The sequence below is a fragment of the Culex quinquefasciatus genome, chromosome 3 (genome assembly GCF_015732765.1).
Source record: "Culex quinquefasciatus strain JHB chromosome 3, VPISU_Cqui_1.0_pri_paternal, whole genome shotgun sequence".
In the NCBI taxonomy this organism is placed as follows: domain Eukaryota; kingdom Metazoa; phylum Arthropoda; class Insecta; order Diptera; family Culicidae; genus Culex; species Culex quinquefasciatus.
The window spans coordinates 199,649,143-199,667,424 of record NC_051863.1 but is presented as its reverse complement, the minus strand read 5'-3'; the positions used below and the strand labels follow the sequence as shown (position 1 = coordinate 199,667,424).

Below are 18,282 nucleotides of genomic sequence, written 5' to 3'. Positions count from 1 at the left end.
AGCGACGCCAACATCTTCACCAGATCTGCAGCCACTTCGAATTGAACCACGGCAATGAGGAAAGCGACCCGGTCAACGGTTCCACGACGAGACGAGACGCATCTACCGAACTCGAGCTCCGTCGGTATCCTGCAGGAGATCTCAGTCAAGCCCTTCCACACACACACAGCCCATCCACACACACTTTGTTACACCCTACTAACATTCTTCAATTCAGCAATTGTTATTTCAAAAATTATAATTCTAAAATTCCAAACTTCTAAAATTCTAAATTTCTAACATTCTAAAATTCTAAAAAACAGAAATTCTAAAATTCTAAAATTCAAAAATTCTAAAATTCTAAAACTCTAAAATTCTAAAATTCCAAAATTCTAAAATTTAAAATTCTAAAATTTAAAATTCTAAAATTCTAAAATTCTAAAATTTAAAATTCTAAAATTTAAAATTCTAAAATTCTAAAATTCTAAAATTCTAAAATTCTAAAATTCTAAAATTCTAAAATTTAAAATCTAAAATTCTAAAATTCTAAAATTCTAAAATTTAAAATTCTAAAATTCTAAAATTTAAAATTTAAAATTCTAAAATTCTAAAATTCTAAAATTCTAAAATTTAAAATTCTAAAATTCTAAAATTCTAAAATTCTAAAATTCTAAAATTTAAAATTCTAAAATTCTAAAATTCTAAAATTCTAAAATTCTAAAATTCTAAAATTCTAAAATTCTAAAATTCTAAAATTCTAAAATTCTAAAATTCTAAAATTTAAAATTCCAAGATTTTAAAATTTAAAATTCTAAAATTCTAAAATTCTAAAATTTAAAATTCTAAAATTCTAAAATTCTAAAATTCTAAAATTCTAAAATTCTAAAATTCTAAAATTCTAAAATTCTAAAATTTAAAATTCTAAAATTTAAAATTTAAAATTCTAAAATTCTAAAATTCTAAAATTTCTAAAATTTAAAATTCTAAAATTCTAAAATTCTAAAATTCTAAAATTTAAAATTCTAAGATTTTAAAATTCTAAAATTCTAAAATTCTAAAATTCTAAAATTCTAAAATTCTAAAATTTAAAATTCTAAAATTTAAAATTTAAAATTCTAAATTTTAAAATTCTAAAATTCTAAAATTCTAAAATTTAAAATTCTAAAATTCTAAAATTCTAAAATTCTAAAATTCTAAAATTCTAAAATTCTAAAATTCTAAAATCTAAAATTTAAAATTCTAAAATTCTAAAATTCTAAAATTCTAAAATTTCTAAAATTCTAAAATTCTTTTCTAAAATTCTAAAATTCTAAAATCTAAAATTTAAAATTCTAAAATTCTAAAATTCTAAAATTCTAAAATTCTAAAATTCTAAAATTCTAAAATTTAAAATTCTAAAATTTAAAATTCTAAAATTTAAAATTCTAAAATTCTAAAATTCTAAAATCTAAAATAAAATTTAAAATTCTAAAATTTAAAATTCTAAAATTCTAATTCTAAAATTTAAATTTAAAATTCTAAAATTCTAAAATTCTAAAATTCTAAAATCTAAAATCTAAAATTCTAAAATTCTAAAATTCTAAAATTCTAAAATTAAAATTCTAAAATCTAAAATTCTAAAATTTTCTAAAATTCTAAAATTTAAAATTCTAAAATTCTAAAATTCTAAAATTCTAAAATTTAAAATTTAAAATTCTAAAATCTAAAATTTAAAATTCTTCTAAAATCTAAAATTCTAAAATTTAAAATTCTAAAATTTAAAATTCTAAAATTCTAAAATTTAAAATTTAAAATCTAAAATTCTAAAATCTAAAATTTAAAATTCTAAAATTCTAAAATTCTAAAATTCTAAAATTCTAAAATTCTAAAATTCTAAAATTTAAAATTTAAAATTCTAAAATTCTAAAATCTAAAATTCTAAAATTCTAAAATTTAAAATTCTAAAATTCTAAAATTTAAAATTTAAAATTCTAAAATCTAAAATTCTAAAATTTAAAATTCTAAAATTCTAAAATTCTAAAATTCTAAATTCTAAAAATCTAAAATCTAAAATTCTAAAATTTAAAATTTAAAATTTAAAATTCTAAAATTTAAAATTTAAAATTCTAAAATTCTAAAATTCTAAAATTCTAAAATTCTAAAATTCTAAAATTCCAAAATCCAAAATTCTAATACTTTAAAATTCAAAACTTCAAGAATTCTAAAATTCTACAATTTTAAATTCCTAAATTCCTAAATTCTAAATTCATATATTCCTAAATTCCTAAATTCCTAAATTTCTAAATTCCTAAGTTCCTAAATTCCTAAATTCCAAATTCCCAAATTCTTAAATTCCCAAATCCCAAATTTAAAATTCAAATTCCCAAATTCTTAAATTCCCAAATTCCCAAATAAACAAATTCCTAAATTCTCAAATTTTCATAATCCTAAATTCCTAAATTCCTAAATTCCCAAATCCCCAAATTCACAAATTCACAAATTCTTATATTCCCAAATTTCTAAATTCCTAAATTCTCAAATTCCTAAGTTCCTAAATTCCTATATTCCTAAATTCCTATATTCTTAAATTCCTAAATTCATTTATTCCTAAATTCCTAAATTCCTAAATTCCCAAGTTTCTAAATTCCCAAATTCTCAAATTCCAAATTCCCAAATTCCCAAATTCCAAATTCCCAAATCCCAAATTCCTAAATTCTGAATTCCCAAATTCCTAAATTCCCAAATTCTCACCCCCACCCCAAATTCCTAATTCTTCAATTCCCAAATTCCCAAATTACTAAATTCCAAATTACTAAATTCTAAATTCCTAAATTCCTCAAATTCCTAAATTCTCAAATTCCTAGATTCCCAAATTTCCAAATTCCCAAATACCCCATTCCCAATTCCCAAAATCCCAAATTCCCATATTCGAAAATTCCCTAAATTCCTAAGTTCCTAAATTCCCAAATTTCCAAATTCCCAAAATCCCAAACCCACCCCAAATTCACAAATTCCAAAATCCCAAATTCCTTCATTCCCAAATTAACAAATTCTTCAATTCCCAAATTAAAAATTTAATTCCCCAAATTCCGTAATTCTCAAATTCCAAAATTCCCAAAATCCCAAATTCCCAAATTCTTCAATTCCCAAATTCCCAAATTAACAAATTCTTCATTCCCAAATTCCCAAATTAACAAATTCACTAATTCCCAAATTTCCAACCAAATTCCTCAAATTCCTAAATTCCTAAATTCCTAAATTCCTTTATCCCTAAATCCTAAGTTCCTTAATTCCTAAATTTCCAAATCTCAATTCCCAAATTCCCAAATTTAAAAATCAAACCCCAAATTCCCAAATAAACAAATTCCTAAATTTCCAAATTTCCATATTCCTAAATTCCTAAATTCCTAAATTCCCAAATCCCCAAATTCCCAAATTCACAATTTCTTACATTCCAAATTTCTAAATTCCTAAATTCTCAAATTCTAAATTCCTCAATCTAAATTCCTAAAATTCCCAAATTCCTAAATCCAAAATTCCAAATTCTAAATTCCTAAATTCCTAAATCCTAAATTCCTAAATTCCTAAATCTCCTAAATTCTAAATCTCCTGAATTCCTAAATTTTAAATTCCTAAATTCCTAAATCTCTAAATTCCTAAATTCTAAATTCTAACTAAATTCTAAATTCCTAAATCTCTAATTCTGAATTCCTAAATTCTCAATTCCAAAATTAAATTCCTAAATTCCTCAAGTTCCAATTCCCAAATCTCCTCACCCCATTCCCAAAGTCACAATTCCCAAATCTCAAATTCTTAAATCCCAAATTCCTAAATTCCACCTCGAATTCCCAAATTCCTAATTCCCAAATTCCCAAATTCCTAATTCTTCAATTCCCAAATCCTAATTCTTCAATTCCCAAATTCCTAAATCCTTAAATTTTCAACCCCTAAATTCCTAAATTCCTAAATTCTCAATTCTCAATTCCCAAATCCCCAAATTCACAAATCTTAAATTCCCAAATTTCCAAATCCCATATTCTTCAATCCCCAATTCCTAAATTCTTAAATTCTCAAATCCTCAAATTCCTTAATTCCTAAATTCCCAAATTCCTGAATTCTCAAATTCCTAAATTCCCAAATTGAATTCCCAAAATCCCAAATTCCCAAAATCCCAAATTCCATATTCCAAAATTCCCAAATTCCTTCCCAAATTTCCATATTCCCAAATTCTCAAATTCCCAAATCCCATATTCCCATATTCCAAATTCCCAAATTCCTCAAATTCCCAAATTCCATATTCCCAAATTCCTAAATTTCTTGTATTCCCATATTCCAACACACACACACACACACACACACACACACACACACACACACACACACACACACACACACACACACACACACACACACACACATAGTAGTTTTTTTAATTAATGATGTATTTTTGCCTCAATAAATAAAAAAAACGAATCAACTGTTTTACTGAACCAAAAGAAATATCCAACGGTCAATTCAAAACCAAATCCAACGGTCAATTCAAAACCGAATAAATCGTTCAGGATGGCTGCGTGCTTTCTGTTTTGCCAGGCGTCACCAATCGTGACGACTCAAAATCAACAACATTGTTCTCGATTTTGATGCAAATGTTACCGGACGACTGGTCGACAACATTCTGAAACGAATTTCAGAACGAATCGAGAACAATGTTGTCGATTTCCCGGACAGGATTTCTATCCGTGCACAGGGCCACCAGAATCACCGTAACAGTGACCACGTTGTCCGGCATTAGACATACAGATGTTCTGTTCCTGAATTAGTTCAGAATTTGAAAAGGAAGCCAAACATTCTGCATTTGATATCATCGGATTTGTAGTGTATCTGAGCACATTTGATGTGTCACAATCGTTGCATAGGGCTCCAAATCCAGAAACGGTTCCAGTCAAGCCCGCGAACTGACGATTGTCTCCTTGAGCCGGAAGCCGCACAGGTTGAACATTAGCGTTGAACGTTATGTGTCCACTGAGACGAACTATAGCAATATCGTTTCGAGTACACGGATAGAAATCCTGTCCGGGAAATCGACAACATTGTTCTCGATTCGTTCTGAAATTCGTTTCAGAATGTTGTCGATCAGTCGTCCGGTAACATTTGCAACAAAATCGAGAACAATGTTGTCGATTTTGAGTGGTTACGGTTGGTGACGCCTGGTTCAAAACAAAACGCACGCAGCCATCCCGAACGGTTTAATCGGTTTTTGAATTGACCGTTGGTTTTGGTTTTTGAATTGACCGTTGGATATTTCTTTGGTTCAGTAAAACAGTTGATTCGTTTTTTTTTATTTATTAAGGCAAATAATACATAATTAATTTAATAACTAATCTTTGTGTGTGTGTGTGTGTGTGTGTGTGTGTGTGTGTGTGTGTGTGTGTGTGTGTGTGTGTGTGTGTGTGTGTGTGTGTGTGTTAAGAATTTTGGAATTTGGGAATTTGTGAATTTGGGATTTTGGGAATCTCGGAATTTGAGAATTTGGGAATTTAAGAAATTGGGAATTTGGGAATTTAGGAATATAGGAATTTGGGAATTTGAGAATTTAGGAATTGGAGAATTTAAGAACTTGGGAATTTAAGAATTTGGGGATTGAGGAATTTGGGAATTTAGGAATTTGAATATTTTGGGAATTAAGGAATTTGGGAATTTGAGAGTTTGGGAATTTGGGAATTTAAGAATTTGGGAATTGGGGAATTTGTGATTTTGGGAATATGGAAATTTGGGAATTGGGGAATTTGTGATTTTGGGAATATGGAAATTTAGGAATTGGGGAATTTGTGATTTTGGGAATTTAAGAATTAGGGAATTTGTGAATTTGGGATTTGGGATTTTGGGAATCTGGGAATTTGAGAATTTGGGAATTTAAGAATTTGGGAATTTGGGAATTTGGGAATTTAGGAATTTAGGAATTTAGGAAATTATGAATTTGGGATTTTGGGAATTTCAGAATTGGGGAATTAAGGAATTTAGGAATTTATGAATATGGGAATTTGAGAATTTGGGAATTTAGGAATTTGGGAATTTGGGAATTTGGGAAATTAAGAATTTGAGAATTGAGGAATTTGTGAATTTGGGAATTTGGGAATTTAGGAATTTAGGAATTTAGGAATTTAGGAATTTAGGAATTTAGGAATTTAGGAATTTAGGAATTTAGGAATTTAGGAATTTAGGAATTTAGGAATTTAGGAATTTAGGAATTTAGGAATTTAGGAATTGAGAAATTTAGGAATTTAGGAATTAAGGAATTAAGGAATTAAGGAATTTATGAATTTGGGAATTTTGGAATTTGGAAATTTGGGAATTTGGGAATTTGGGAATTCAGGAATTTGAGAATTAAGGAATTTAGGAATTTGGGAATTTAAGAATTTGGGAATTTGGGAATTTAGGAATTTGGGAATTTAGGAATTTAGGAATTTTGAAATTTAGGAATTTGGGAACATAGGAATTAAGGAATTTAGGAATTTAAAAATTTAGGAACTTAGGAATTTAGGAACTTAGGAATTTAGGAATTTAGGAACTTAGGAACTTAGGAACTTAGGAATTTAGGAACTTAGGAATTTAGGAATTCAGGAATTTAGGAATTTAGGAATTTAGGAATTTAGGAATTTAGGAATTTAGGAATTTAGGAATTTAGGAATTTAGGAATTTAGAAATTTAGGAATTTAGGAATTAAGGAATTAAGGAATTAAAGAATTTATGAATTTGGGAATTTGGAAATTTGGGAATTTGGGAATTCAGGAATTTGAGAATTAAGGAATTTAGGAATTTGGGAATTTAAGAATTTGGGAATTTGGGAATTTAGGAATTTGGGAATTTAGGAATTTTGGAATTTTGGAATTTTGGAATTTAGGAATTTGGGAACATAGGAATTAAGGAATTTAGGAATTTAAGAATTTAGGAACTTAGGAATTTAGGAACTTAGGAATTTAGGAATTTAGGAACTTAGGAACTTAGGAATTTAGGAACTTAGGAATTTAGGAATTCAGGAATTTAGGAATTTAGGAATTTAGGAATTTAGGAATTTAGGAATTTAGGAATTTAGCAATTTAGGAATATAGGAATTTAGGAATTTAGGAATTTAGGAATTTATGAATTTATGAATTTAGGAATTTGGGAATTTGGGAATTTAGGAATTTAGGAATTAAGGAATTTAGGAACTTAGGAATTTAGGAACTTAGGAACTTAGGAATTTAGGAATTTAGGAATTTAGAAATTTAGGAATTTAGGAATTTAGGAATTTAGGAATTTAGGAATTTAGGAATTTAGGAATTTCGGAATTTAGGAATTTAGGAATTTAGGAATTTAGGAATTTAGGAATTTAGGAATTTAGGAATATAGGAATTTAGGAATTGAGAAATAAAGGAATTTTGAAATTTTTGAATAATTGAAGTTTTGAATTGTTAAATTATTGAATTTCTAAATTTTTGAATTTTTCAATTTTTGAAATTTTGAATTTGAGAATTTTTGATTGGGAATTTAGGAATGAATTTGGGAATTTAGGAATTTGAGAATTTGAGAGTTTGGCAATTTGGGAATTTAAGAATTTGAAAATTTGGGATTTTGGGAACTTAAGAATTTGGGAATTTAGGAATTTGGGAATTTGTGAATTTGGGAATTAAAGAATTAGGGAATTAGGGAATTTGAGATTTTGGAAATTTAAAATAACGGACTTTGGGAATTTTGGAATTTGTGAATTTGAGAATTTTGGAATTTGTGAATTTTTCTAAATTTTAGAATTTTAGAATTTTAGAATTTTAGAATTTTAGAATTTTAGAATTTTAGAATTTTAGAACCTTAGAACTTCCTTAGAATTTTAGAATCTTAGAACTTAGAACCTTAGAATTTTAGAACCCAGAACCCAGAACTTAGAATTTTAGAACCTTAGAACTTAAATTTTAGAACTTTAGAACTTAGAATTTTAGAACTTAGAATTTAGAATTTTAGAATTTTAGAATTTAGAATTTTAGAATTTTAGAATTTTAACTTAGAATTTTAGAACTTTAGAATTTTAGAATTTTAGAATTTGAACCTTAGAACTTAGAATTTTAGAACCTTAGAATTTTAGAATTTTGAATTTTGGAATTTTGGAAGAATTTAGAACTTTAGAATTCCAGAACTTTAGAACCTTAGAACCCAGAATTTTAACTTTAGAATTTTAGAATTTTAATTTTAGAATTTTAGAATTTTAAATTTTAGAATTTTAGAATTTTAGAACTTAGAATTTTAACCTTAGAACCTTAGAATTTTAGAATTTTAGAATTTTAGAATTTTAAAATTTAGAATTTTAGAATTTTAGAATTTTAGAATTTTAGAATTTTAGAATTTTAACCCTAGAATTTAGAATTTTAAATTTAGAATTTTAGAATTTTAGAATTTTAGAATTTTAGAATTTTAGAATTTTAGAATTTTAGAATTTTAGAATTTTAGAATTTTAGAACCTTAGAATTTTAGAATTTTAGAATTTTAGAATTTTAGAATTTTAGAATTTTAGAATTTTAGAATTTAGAATTTTAGAATTTTAGAATTTTAGAATTTTAGAATTTTAAATTTTAGAATTTTAGAATTTTAGAATTTTAGAATTTTAGAATTTTAGAATTTTAGAATTTTAGAATTTTAGAATTTTAGAATTTTAGAATTTTTTTTAGAATTTTAGAATTTTAGAATTTTAGAATTTTAGAATTTTAGAATTTTAGAATTTTAGAATTTTAGAATTTTAGAATTTTAGAATTTTAGAATTTTAGAATTTTAGAATTTTAGAATTTTAGAATTTTAGAATTTTAGAATTTTAGAATTTTAGAATTTTAGAATTTTAGAATTTTAGAATTTTAGAATTTAGAATTTTAGAATTTTAGAATTTTAGAATTTTAGAATTTTAGAATTTTAGAATTTTAGAATTTTAGAATTTTAGAATTTTAGAATTTTAGAATTTTAGAATTTAAGATAGAATTTTAGAATTTTAGAATTTTAGAATTTTAGAATTTTAGAATTTTAGAATTTTAGAATTTAAGAATTTTAGAATTTTAGAATTTTAGAATTTTAGAATTTTAGAATTTTAGAATTTTGGAATTTTAGAATTTTAGAATCATAGAATTTTAGAACTTAATACTACTATTACAATTTTGAAATTTAAGACTATTACAATTTGAACATTTTAGACTTTAAGAATTTTTAGAATATTCAAATTTTAGAATTTCAATCCTTAAATTTTACAAAATAATATTATTTAAAGATAAAAGAACTTTAGAATTTTAGAATTTTAGATTTTAGTGTTTCAGTGTTTTTGAATTTTAGAAATTTTAAATTTCAAAATTTTAAGTTTCGAATTTCAAAATTTAATAATTCAAAGTTTTAAAATTTCATATTTTTTGAACTTCGAAATGTTAAAATTTTTAAATTTTAGGATCTTTGAATTTTAGAATTTAAGAAATTCTCAATTTAGAAGTATAAAAATTAAGAAATTTTGAAATTAAGAAATTGAGATGTTGAAAAATTTAGAATTTTCGAAATTTTTAATTAATTTAAATAAAAAAAATAAAGAATAAAAAAAATATAGAATTTAAAAATTTCTGAACATTGGAATCATAGAATTTTGGAATCTCATATATATAAATATAGAATTGAAGAATTGAGTAAGTATAAATTATGAGAATTTCTGTGTTTTGGAAATTTAGAATTTTAGAATTTTAGAAATGTAGAAATTCAGAAGAGTCTTGAATTTTTGAATTAAGGTTATAAAAATTTGAAAAGTATTGAGTTTTGGAATTTTAAAATTTAAGAATGAAATTTTTTGGAATTTAAGAATTGTATTATTTTGTAATTTAATAATTTTAAAATTACAGAATATTAGAATCTTAGAATTTGGAATTAAATAATTTAAAATTTCAGAATTTGGAATTTCAGAATTTAATAAATTTGAAATTTCTGAATTATAGAATATAAGAGTTTTAGAATTTAATAGTTAAACAATTTCAGAATTTTTGAATCTCTTTTTAATTTTTGAATTGTAGAATATTAGAACTGAAATTTTAGAATTTAATAAATTTGTAATTTCAGAATATTAAATAAAATTTTTAGAATTTAATCATTTTAAAATCTGTCGAATGTTATTTAAGAACTTTGGATTTTGGAATTTTAGAATTTTAAAATTTATTTAGAAATGTGTGTGTGTGTGAATTTCAAATTTAGCTTAAGAATCCTAGAATTTTAGAATTTAAGTTCTTGAGAGTTTTGATAATTTAGAAATTTAGATTTTTAGAATTTTTGAAATAAGAATTGTAGAATTGAAAAATGTGAGATTACAGTTTTGTGGTGATAGAGTGTAATGTAGTGTGTGAGTGTGGGTATTTAGCGCCTTCTGCACGACCGAAGCTTGACCGCGATCGGCTCCAGGATGCCAACGGAGCTCGAGTTCGGTTGATGCGACTTGTCCCGGGCCGCCTTTCTTGTCGTCGTGGTTCAATTTGAGGTGGCTGCAGATCTGAAAGTGGACGGCGTCGCAGCCTGTGGAGGGAGGAAGGTCGATTAGATCGATCGATTACGAGTTTTGGGGAGAATTTGTTCATTCAAATCTTACCAAGTTCCTGGTATCAACGTTGATGATTTTCTCCCGCTGGAGAACATATTCTTCCTCGGTGGCCCTGAAGGAGGAGGAGGAGGAGGAGGAGGAGGAGGAGGAGGAGGAGGAGGAGGAGGAGGAGGAGGAGGAGGAGGAGGAGGAAAAAAAAAATACTGCCCAGATGTCCTGCTGCAAACACCGATAACAAAGTCGTTCCGGCTTAAAAGTGCTTTTGGAAGTGGCGAAATCATCTGTCCGGGAGAAGTCAAATGCAATCCGCACCGTTGTTTCAGACAAAAGTGCTCGGAAGGATCAGTACAGATTCAGTTCTGGAATGAAAGACGGAACCGTTGCCAACAACCACCCTCGAGAACCTCACCTCCTCCTCCTCCTTCTCTGTTTGAAGTTTCAAAGGGACGTCAATCAACGGCAGCACGGCAACGGCTTGTTGTTGATTTCCTCCCGCTGGCCAACATCTTCCTCGGCGGCCGTGGAGCAGGATGAGGAGGAGGTTCCGGCGATGGACCGCTTTCCATCTACTCGAGGGTGGTCGTTGGCAACGGCTCCGTCTTTCATTTCAGAACTATACCTGGTACTGGTCCTTTCGATCACTTGTCAGGCGGCGGTGCGGATCGACTTTGATTTTTCGCGGACAGGTGATTTCACCACCTCTGAAAGCACTTTTAATCTCGTCCCGGTTGACCGGAACGATTTTGTTGGCAGTCTTTGCAGCTGGACACTTGGGCAGCAATTGTTGCTGCCGAACCACACTAAATTTGGCACCCTCCGGAACCTGTTTTCGGGACACCGGCAACTTTTTTTTTTCTCCCGAATCACAAACAAACTGTCACGACGTTTGGGTTGACGTTTTGATTTAGGCTGCGTTTTGACAGTTGTTACGCTCCGTAAAATGGTGACGGAAAAAGTTGCGTTTTCGAAAACAAAAGTTGCGCTTTCGAAAACAAAAGTTTTCGAAATCGAGGAGAATGTTTTCATTTTTGAAAACATTGTAAACGAAAATGAAAACAATCGATGTTATCGATTTTAAAACAATTTGTTTACGAATTTTCGGACAGGATTTCTATCCGTGTATGATATTCGGAATAATCAGCATGATAAAAAACTTTCGCATACGGAATTCTCTGCTGGGTAGGTTCGTTAATTTTGTTGTTGTGAACTCCTACGATGGCAGTCCCACTGAGTGCACGCCAGACACAATGAGCCGCAGTTAAAACGTTGTTGCTGTTTATAATTGATCCGCCACACGAGGAAGGGTACTCAATTAACTGATGTTCCAAGAAAACTTGGTACGGAAATTGGCCCGGAGTTGCCTCTTGACCGTTAACAATCCTACGGTCCGGTTCCTGCTTCCGCAGGTACTGCATCTCAGCCGGAAGACGAGCCCAGTATTGGTCGGTGTCCTGAATGGGTTGAACCTGGGACCAATCGATGCCAATCGTCTCGATTGGCTGAACTTGGGACGAATTGATATCGATTGACTTCGTGCTGGCCACGGCCAAAACGGCAACCAGGATTAGTAGCTTCTTCATGCTGGGAATTGTTGAATACGACTGATTTTTGTATTTTTTTTGTGGGTTTTTATAGGAGCAAACGTTATAATATTAATTTCGTTATCAAACTGACTGCTGTCTAAGAGTATGTATTGGTATTTTTTCCTAATTTGTCATTGTCTTCAATTTGATTGATCCCAATTTATGAGTTTATGATTAACACCCAGCTGGATAAGGAAGCGTAAGAGTCTGTTCCGTATCAGATTGCTTTTATCAACTGATAAAAAACCACCAATATAATTCAAGCTTGGTGACCTACCACAACTCGGATTAAGTCCTATCAACACCTTGCTTAGCAACGCTATATTATCTATTCCGAGAATAGTATCTTAATTCTTGATCCCAAATTCAAACCGATTCGGCCTTTCCATTGACGAGATATTGTGGTATCAGATTTTTAAAACTGTACTCTACTGTAGTCAGTCTGTTAAGTAAGTAGGTATATATTGGTGCTCAATCAACATCCCTGGGAAAATCTACGTTTTAACAACAATTAAAAAAAAATCTAAACCCTAAATATTGAACCAAATTGACCATATTTCATCGTATTCGTATTATCCCAATATGTTTGATTAATACGTTTCCAAATCTAGGTCAAGTCTTTGTAACAATCTCACGCCAATGTTATTTGCAACAATCAATGTGATCTCAACAACCGCCCTAATCTTTATTTTCCAAACAACACGATCTAGGCACCAAATTTGCCAGCTAACGAGCTGCTCGTAGTCACTTTGTTGAGGTGGATGATATTATTTTAACATCGCTTCTCCATTACCATGTTATGTGATCTGGTTTCCCAACAAGAGCTGAATTTAAAACCGAAACCAGCAAAAAACATAAACAATCCCCAACGAATCGGTACCCACAAATGAAAGCACTATCGGTGTTCATCATCGGCACCGGCTTTGGAGTCACATTAGAGGCTCAAGTCATGAAAACCGAACCACTTTTCCGAGCAGTCCGAGCACTTGCAGCAGCGGCTTCAAATTGAAATTTGCTAAAACAACTTTTCGCGGATCCATTGTTACTTCCTGGCTTTGTTACTTACTGTCTTTTGGGGTGCTCTCGGGCGAATGTGTCTTCTTCTTAGCAAGAGTGAGGGTGGCTCTAAAATTTTACATCTTGTCTTTTGATAATTTTAAGAGACAGCCATTGTTGCAAGAAAATTTTGGCGTTCCACCCTACCGCAAAGTTGGACAGATTTTTCCCGCCTCTTTTTCGCGCAGCAATTTTACATAACGCATTTTACGGCACGTTTTTGTGCACAATTCTGCAATGGATAGCCGCTGCTGCTGTTGTGGTAGTTGATTGTTTAGAGGTTTTTTTTTACGGAGAATGTACCGCGACCGGGTCCAGCTAAATGAGCTGCGGAAAATGGGCTTACACAAATCCAATCGTTCACACATCACTCAAAATGAAAACGAGCAGCAGCGGCCGTACACCTGAAGGCTCCATTTTCTTGACGAGCTTTTTTTTCCACACACTTTGTGCTATTCATGTGACCTGTCTGGCTGTTGGCTGCTGTGGCGGTGATGGTGCGGTGGGGAACAAACTTTTCAAAGACCGGTTTCGTAATTGCAAATTTTGTCATTTTTATTGTGCTGTTTGACCTGTAATAATTTTGCATTACTATTGGTCTTTTTCCTTCTTTCGTAAAACATAAAAGATCAACTGGTTTATTGCCAGGTACCATCAAGACTGTTTAAAACTAGTCATTGTTAATAAAAATATTTTAACAAATCCTTATAAAAAAATCATAATTTTTGCCAAACAGGAAAATTTCCCAAAATATTTTTTTTACGTTTTTGCCAGTTTTTATTACAGGTTTTATCCAAATGTGTCTGTATTTTTCTGCCGTTTTGACTATTATTTACTGTTTGTGCAGTATAAACTTTAACCAAAATAGGCTATTTTAATGAAATCAAAATCCAAAATAAAAGCAAATCCGCGGATAATCGAACTTTAATTGAAACTTTGAACAATTGAGGATTCGGATAATCGAGTTTGGGATCATCCATAAACCACGTGGACACTTTTTGGTAATCTGTTATCCCCCTCGTGGACAATTGTCCATACAAAAACATCTTTTTGTATGGATCGTGGACAACCCCCCCTCCCCCTCGTTCCCGTTGCACTGTATGCCAATTGGATGACCTGACTTTTTTGTTTAAGTTTCTTAATATTTCTGGGAATGGGTCATTCTGGAGAGTTGAATTTGGAGAATAGCATTCTGAGGAATAGAAAAGAACCAAATTTTCTCTATTCTTTTTAAATTTTGGCCTCTGAGTTTAACTTTTGCATGGACTAAAAATGTAATATCAAAATAAAAAAACCTGAAAATTTCAAAAAAGTCTATGTTGTGGAATTGAAAATTGTGTTGAGTCAGTTTTGATTTCAAATTTGATTTTACATCTAAATGGGTCATTCCAGGTCAACTGAGAACACTTTTGGACTCGACCTTCACCGATTTGGACTAAACTTCGAGGAAACGTTCGCCTATCGATAGGTACCAAAAAATCCAATTTAGTTGTTAATTGGTCCTCTATTTTTGGTACCGCCCTTCGCCCCTCTATTTTTGGTACCGCCCTTCTTTCGGAATTTTCGAAAAAAAAAAATACATTTTTTTACACAAATATTATAGCAAGCAACTTTTTTCAGGTTGCATTTTTATCGGAAATCGTCCAAGAAGTTCGATGAAAATATTTTTTATCCTTAAATGTTATTTTCAAAACTAACTATTTGCTTTATTGCCGATTATACAAAAAAGCTATAAGCATTATAAAGAAACTTTGGAAAGAGAATTCCATTAAGCTTCATGACTCAGAAGCAGTGCTTAATTCAAATCCTTACAAAGAGAGACTAACAAAAAAAATGCATGCACCTCTCGTGAATTTGTGAGTTCAGCTTTTAATTGTGCCCCAAGCTTCTCATCTCAGCTGTTTGGTGTGCTTTTTCTCCCGACTAAGTGTGGAAGACGTGTGCTTTCGGTCGGAATGCCACCCCCGTTTTTCTTCTCTCGCTGACGACGACGGACGGTTAAGCTCCGGTTACAGGGTGGTGGGTTTTTTTGTTGGAGTCGGAAGATCAAGCTTCTCTCGGGGCACTTTTAACAGCGACGGAAGAACTACGGCGAGTAAAAATAGTTTGCTCATGTGCGCCTGGTATTTTAAGCTTTTCTCTCACTTTCGGAGGTGGTTGGAGCGAGGTGCTTTCGATGGTGACGATTTCGTGTGCTTTTTTTTAGTGTCATCCATCGTTTGTCTGCGAGCGGAAAGGGAAAGTGACCACTCTTCTGGTTTTACTAACAAATGTTAAAAATGTTTGGCCATTGAGCGATTTTGCATTGTTCGATCTAGCTGGACTCCGATAAACGGCTCACAACCAACATCACGCCGATCTAGGAGCTTTGATTGAGCAAAACAAGAAAATAGTGGCAAAAGAAAGCTGGGAATATTTTCGCTTTCAGAGAAAGAGAGAGATAATTTGGACGCCATGCGGAGAAACAGCCAGCTGAGCCGTGAATCGGTGTCGGTTGCGGCCTTTTTACGTAATATTAGACTTCTGGCTGATCGCGTCTAATTGCTAATTATTAGTACAATAATTGGATTATGCGGCGCATTTTCGATTTCGTTTTGAGTTTGTTTTGACTGGGAGATTGGCGAAACCGATCAATAAATGGAGCAAAACGGTTTCGAAATTGTGGGAACATAATGATGCGGACACGGTGGAATAATTCGATTGTTTTCGTCATGGGAAAAAATTATCAATACATTATTGTTCTCAAAATGTGTCATTTTGCAATAAGAACTTTTGTACCTGCTAGGAAAATGAACTTGAGATTTATTACAGTATTGTAACTTTTAAATGATAGCACCTGATCGCATAAATGTCCCATATCTGGAGTTTTTTTTTTGAAAAGGTTCAATAAACCAAATTTCCAGTTTTTGCTTTTTGAGTGTTTTTGAAACCGGGGTATTGAAAAACAGCCAAAAATCAAAAACTGAAAATTTGGTTTATTGGACCTTTTCAAAAAAAAAAAAAATTTCATCGCTTTTCAGTTATTGATGCAGTTTGGTTTGGGACAAACATCAAATGCGTTTTTCTCAGCTTGCTGTTCTGCATAAAGGAAAGTGGGGCAACTAAAACAAGCTAAGGAAATGCTCGTTATAACCCATTAAAAACGTTAAAAAATCTGTCGGATTTTTTTTTATAATCATCTTATTCCAGGTCTTGACTTAGACATTGATAAAACAAGTTTTTGAAAAATCCTATTTTCGAATGTAAAAAATTGATTTACATTTTTTTCCGTACCTTCTACTCAACTAGTGGGGCAAGACGAACAACCCATTAGGGCAAGAGGAACAATGCATGAAACAACTTGTTAATTTGCTAACAATTGAACTGTTTTCATTTAGATATATCAGATTAGAATGTATTTGAAATGTTTCTTTAATTTTTAGATTAAATAATTATATGTTAGTAAATATTGCAGTTTTTTCACGAAAAAAAATTATTCCTTAGATGATAAATAGTAAATTTTCATGACATCACTTTATTTTGTATGGACATTTTTTAACAATTGTCAGTTTTTACTTTTATGTATTGATTTCCCAATAAAATCTGTTGTTGTCGCAATTCGTAATTTTTTCCATACTAAAAATCCATATGGTACACTTGCCCCACCTGAACAAGATTTTTTGATAGCTCTCAACAAAAATAACCAAAAGTTAAATCATACTTTATAATAGGTGCAAGTCATTGGCAGGGACACTACTGATCTAGGAAAAATACCATTTTGATAGAATGAGCCTTAAAACGAACCCAAAGCCTTATTTTGTATTTTCCAAATAATATAGGAAACGTTTACGTCGTTTTGGCGATTATGTGTTGGTAGAATCAGCTAATTGCATTGCTAGAAATTGTAAAAATTACGACCGTACGATGATTTTTTTCCTGACCTACTTTGACTGCGTGTTTAACCAACTTGTAATTAGACATTTTAATTTTGACAAGTTAATCAGATTGATAAATAAAATAATAAAACAAAACATACTTAGTGCCGTTTTTTTGTTTTTAGCTCTGATTTTGTAGAGGCTTTCATTCCATTTTGTAAAGAAAAAGTAAATATTTTTGCAACGTTTGTGTTTAACCACCCAAAACAAAAATAAAACCCACCATTGCCTCACTTGAACTCGAGACCTTCAACGTGCCCAAAAAAAAAAATGGAACTAGATCATCACATTACCAGCAACACGGTCGTCATGCTCAGCTGGCTCATCCGCACCGTGACATCGGATTAAACGCTAAGCCAAACGGTTCTGCTCACCTTGCCTGCTGCGTGATCTCTTCATCGTGGTTGCGATCCTCTGTCCAGAAGTTGGAGAGGTATCATACCATATGGCAACCGGGGCCTACTGCGACGATCTGCCGCTACCGTGCACATGATTCTGAAGCCACAGAAAACGATCGTCGGACTCTAAAGGGGGGGGGGCTTGTGTTGCAATAGGGTAAACCGCCTCAAAGACCACACCAGAGTGTTTCGTGGAAAGTGATCACGAGTTCCACCTGCGTTTTAAAGCGCAAGTCGTGAGGTGAGGTGTTTGGCTAAACCAGGGATGAATCTCTTTCCATTACAGTTCCAACCAGGCTCGACTGCTGAAGAATCTAAGCCAAGTTTGTGTCCGTTTCCATCGATGGTGTGGTGCAGTGAATTGTGAAATAATTAAAACAAACAAACCCGGCTTGTGTGACTGTGTGTTCAGTGAGGTGCATCTATTGCATCATCATCATCGGTAGCAGCAGCAGCCATGGGAACGAAGATAGAGTATGTCGACTCGAGTCACATGTACGCCACCAACTATATCAGAAACTCGAAGGCAATCGCGGTGCTTTGGGCAATCTTCAGCATTTGCTACGCGATCATCAGTGTTGTGGCGTTTGTCACGCCCGGTAAGTACCTGGGTTGAGCTTATCTGCGGGTTTTTTTTTGGGTGCGAAATTTCCAAGAACGTTACTGTGCGAAAGTTGCTGATGGGCACTGTTGATTATTTTGGTCATTTGCAAGCGCGTTTTATAAGCTGATGGTCATTGTCAAGGAGTTTTCTTGGAACGTGTTTGTCAAACGATAACATAGCGGATGTTTTGCAA

At 31.2% G+C, this 18,282-nt stretch overlaps 2 protein-coding genes across 4 annotated transcripts in view; one reads left to right on the top strand and one right to left on the bottom strand.

Annotated features, from left to right (window-relative positions):
- LOC6049338 (LHFPL tetraspan subfamily member 3 protein) overlaps positions 1 to 18,282 on the top strand; it is a 49,711-nt gene that overhangs the window by 9,271 nt on the left and 22,158 nt on the right. For all 3 annotated transcript variants that reach the window (XM_038263204.1, XM_038263205.1, XM_038263203.1), the window contains exon 2: positions 17,772 to 18,084. In XM_038263204.1, the coding sequence (XP_038119132.1) occupies positions 17,943 to 18,084 (142 nt within the window). In that variant the 5' untranslated portion in view covers positions 17,772 to 17,942. The remainder of the gene's footprint in view (positions 1 to 17,771; positions 18,085 to 18,282) is intronic.
- LOC6049343 (trypsin-1) lies at positions 4,692 to 12,114 on the bottom strand. The gene is made up of 3 exons (XM_038261429.1): positions 11,869 to 12,114; positions 11,154 to 11,357; positions 4,692 to 5,027 (listed from the first exon to the last, which is right to left on the bottom strand). Exons 1-3 carry the CDS (start codon positions 12,112 to 12,114, stop codon positions 4,692 to 4,694), a joined length of 786 nt encoding a protein of 261 aa, XP_038117357.1.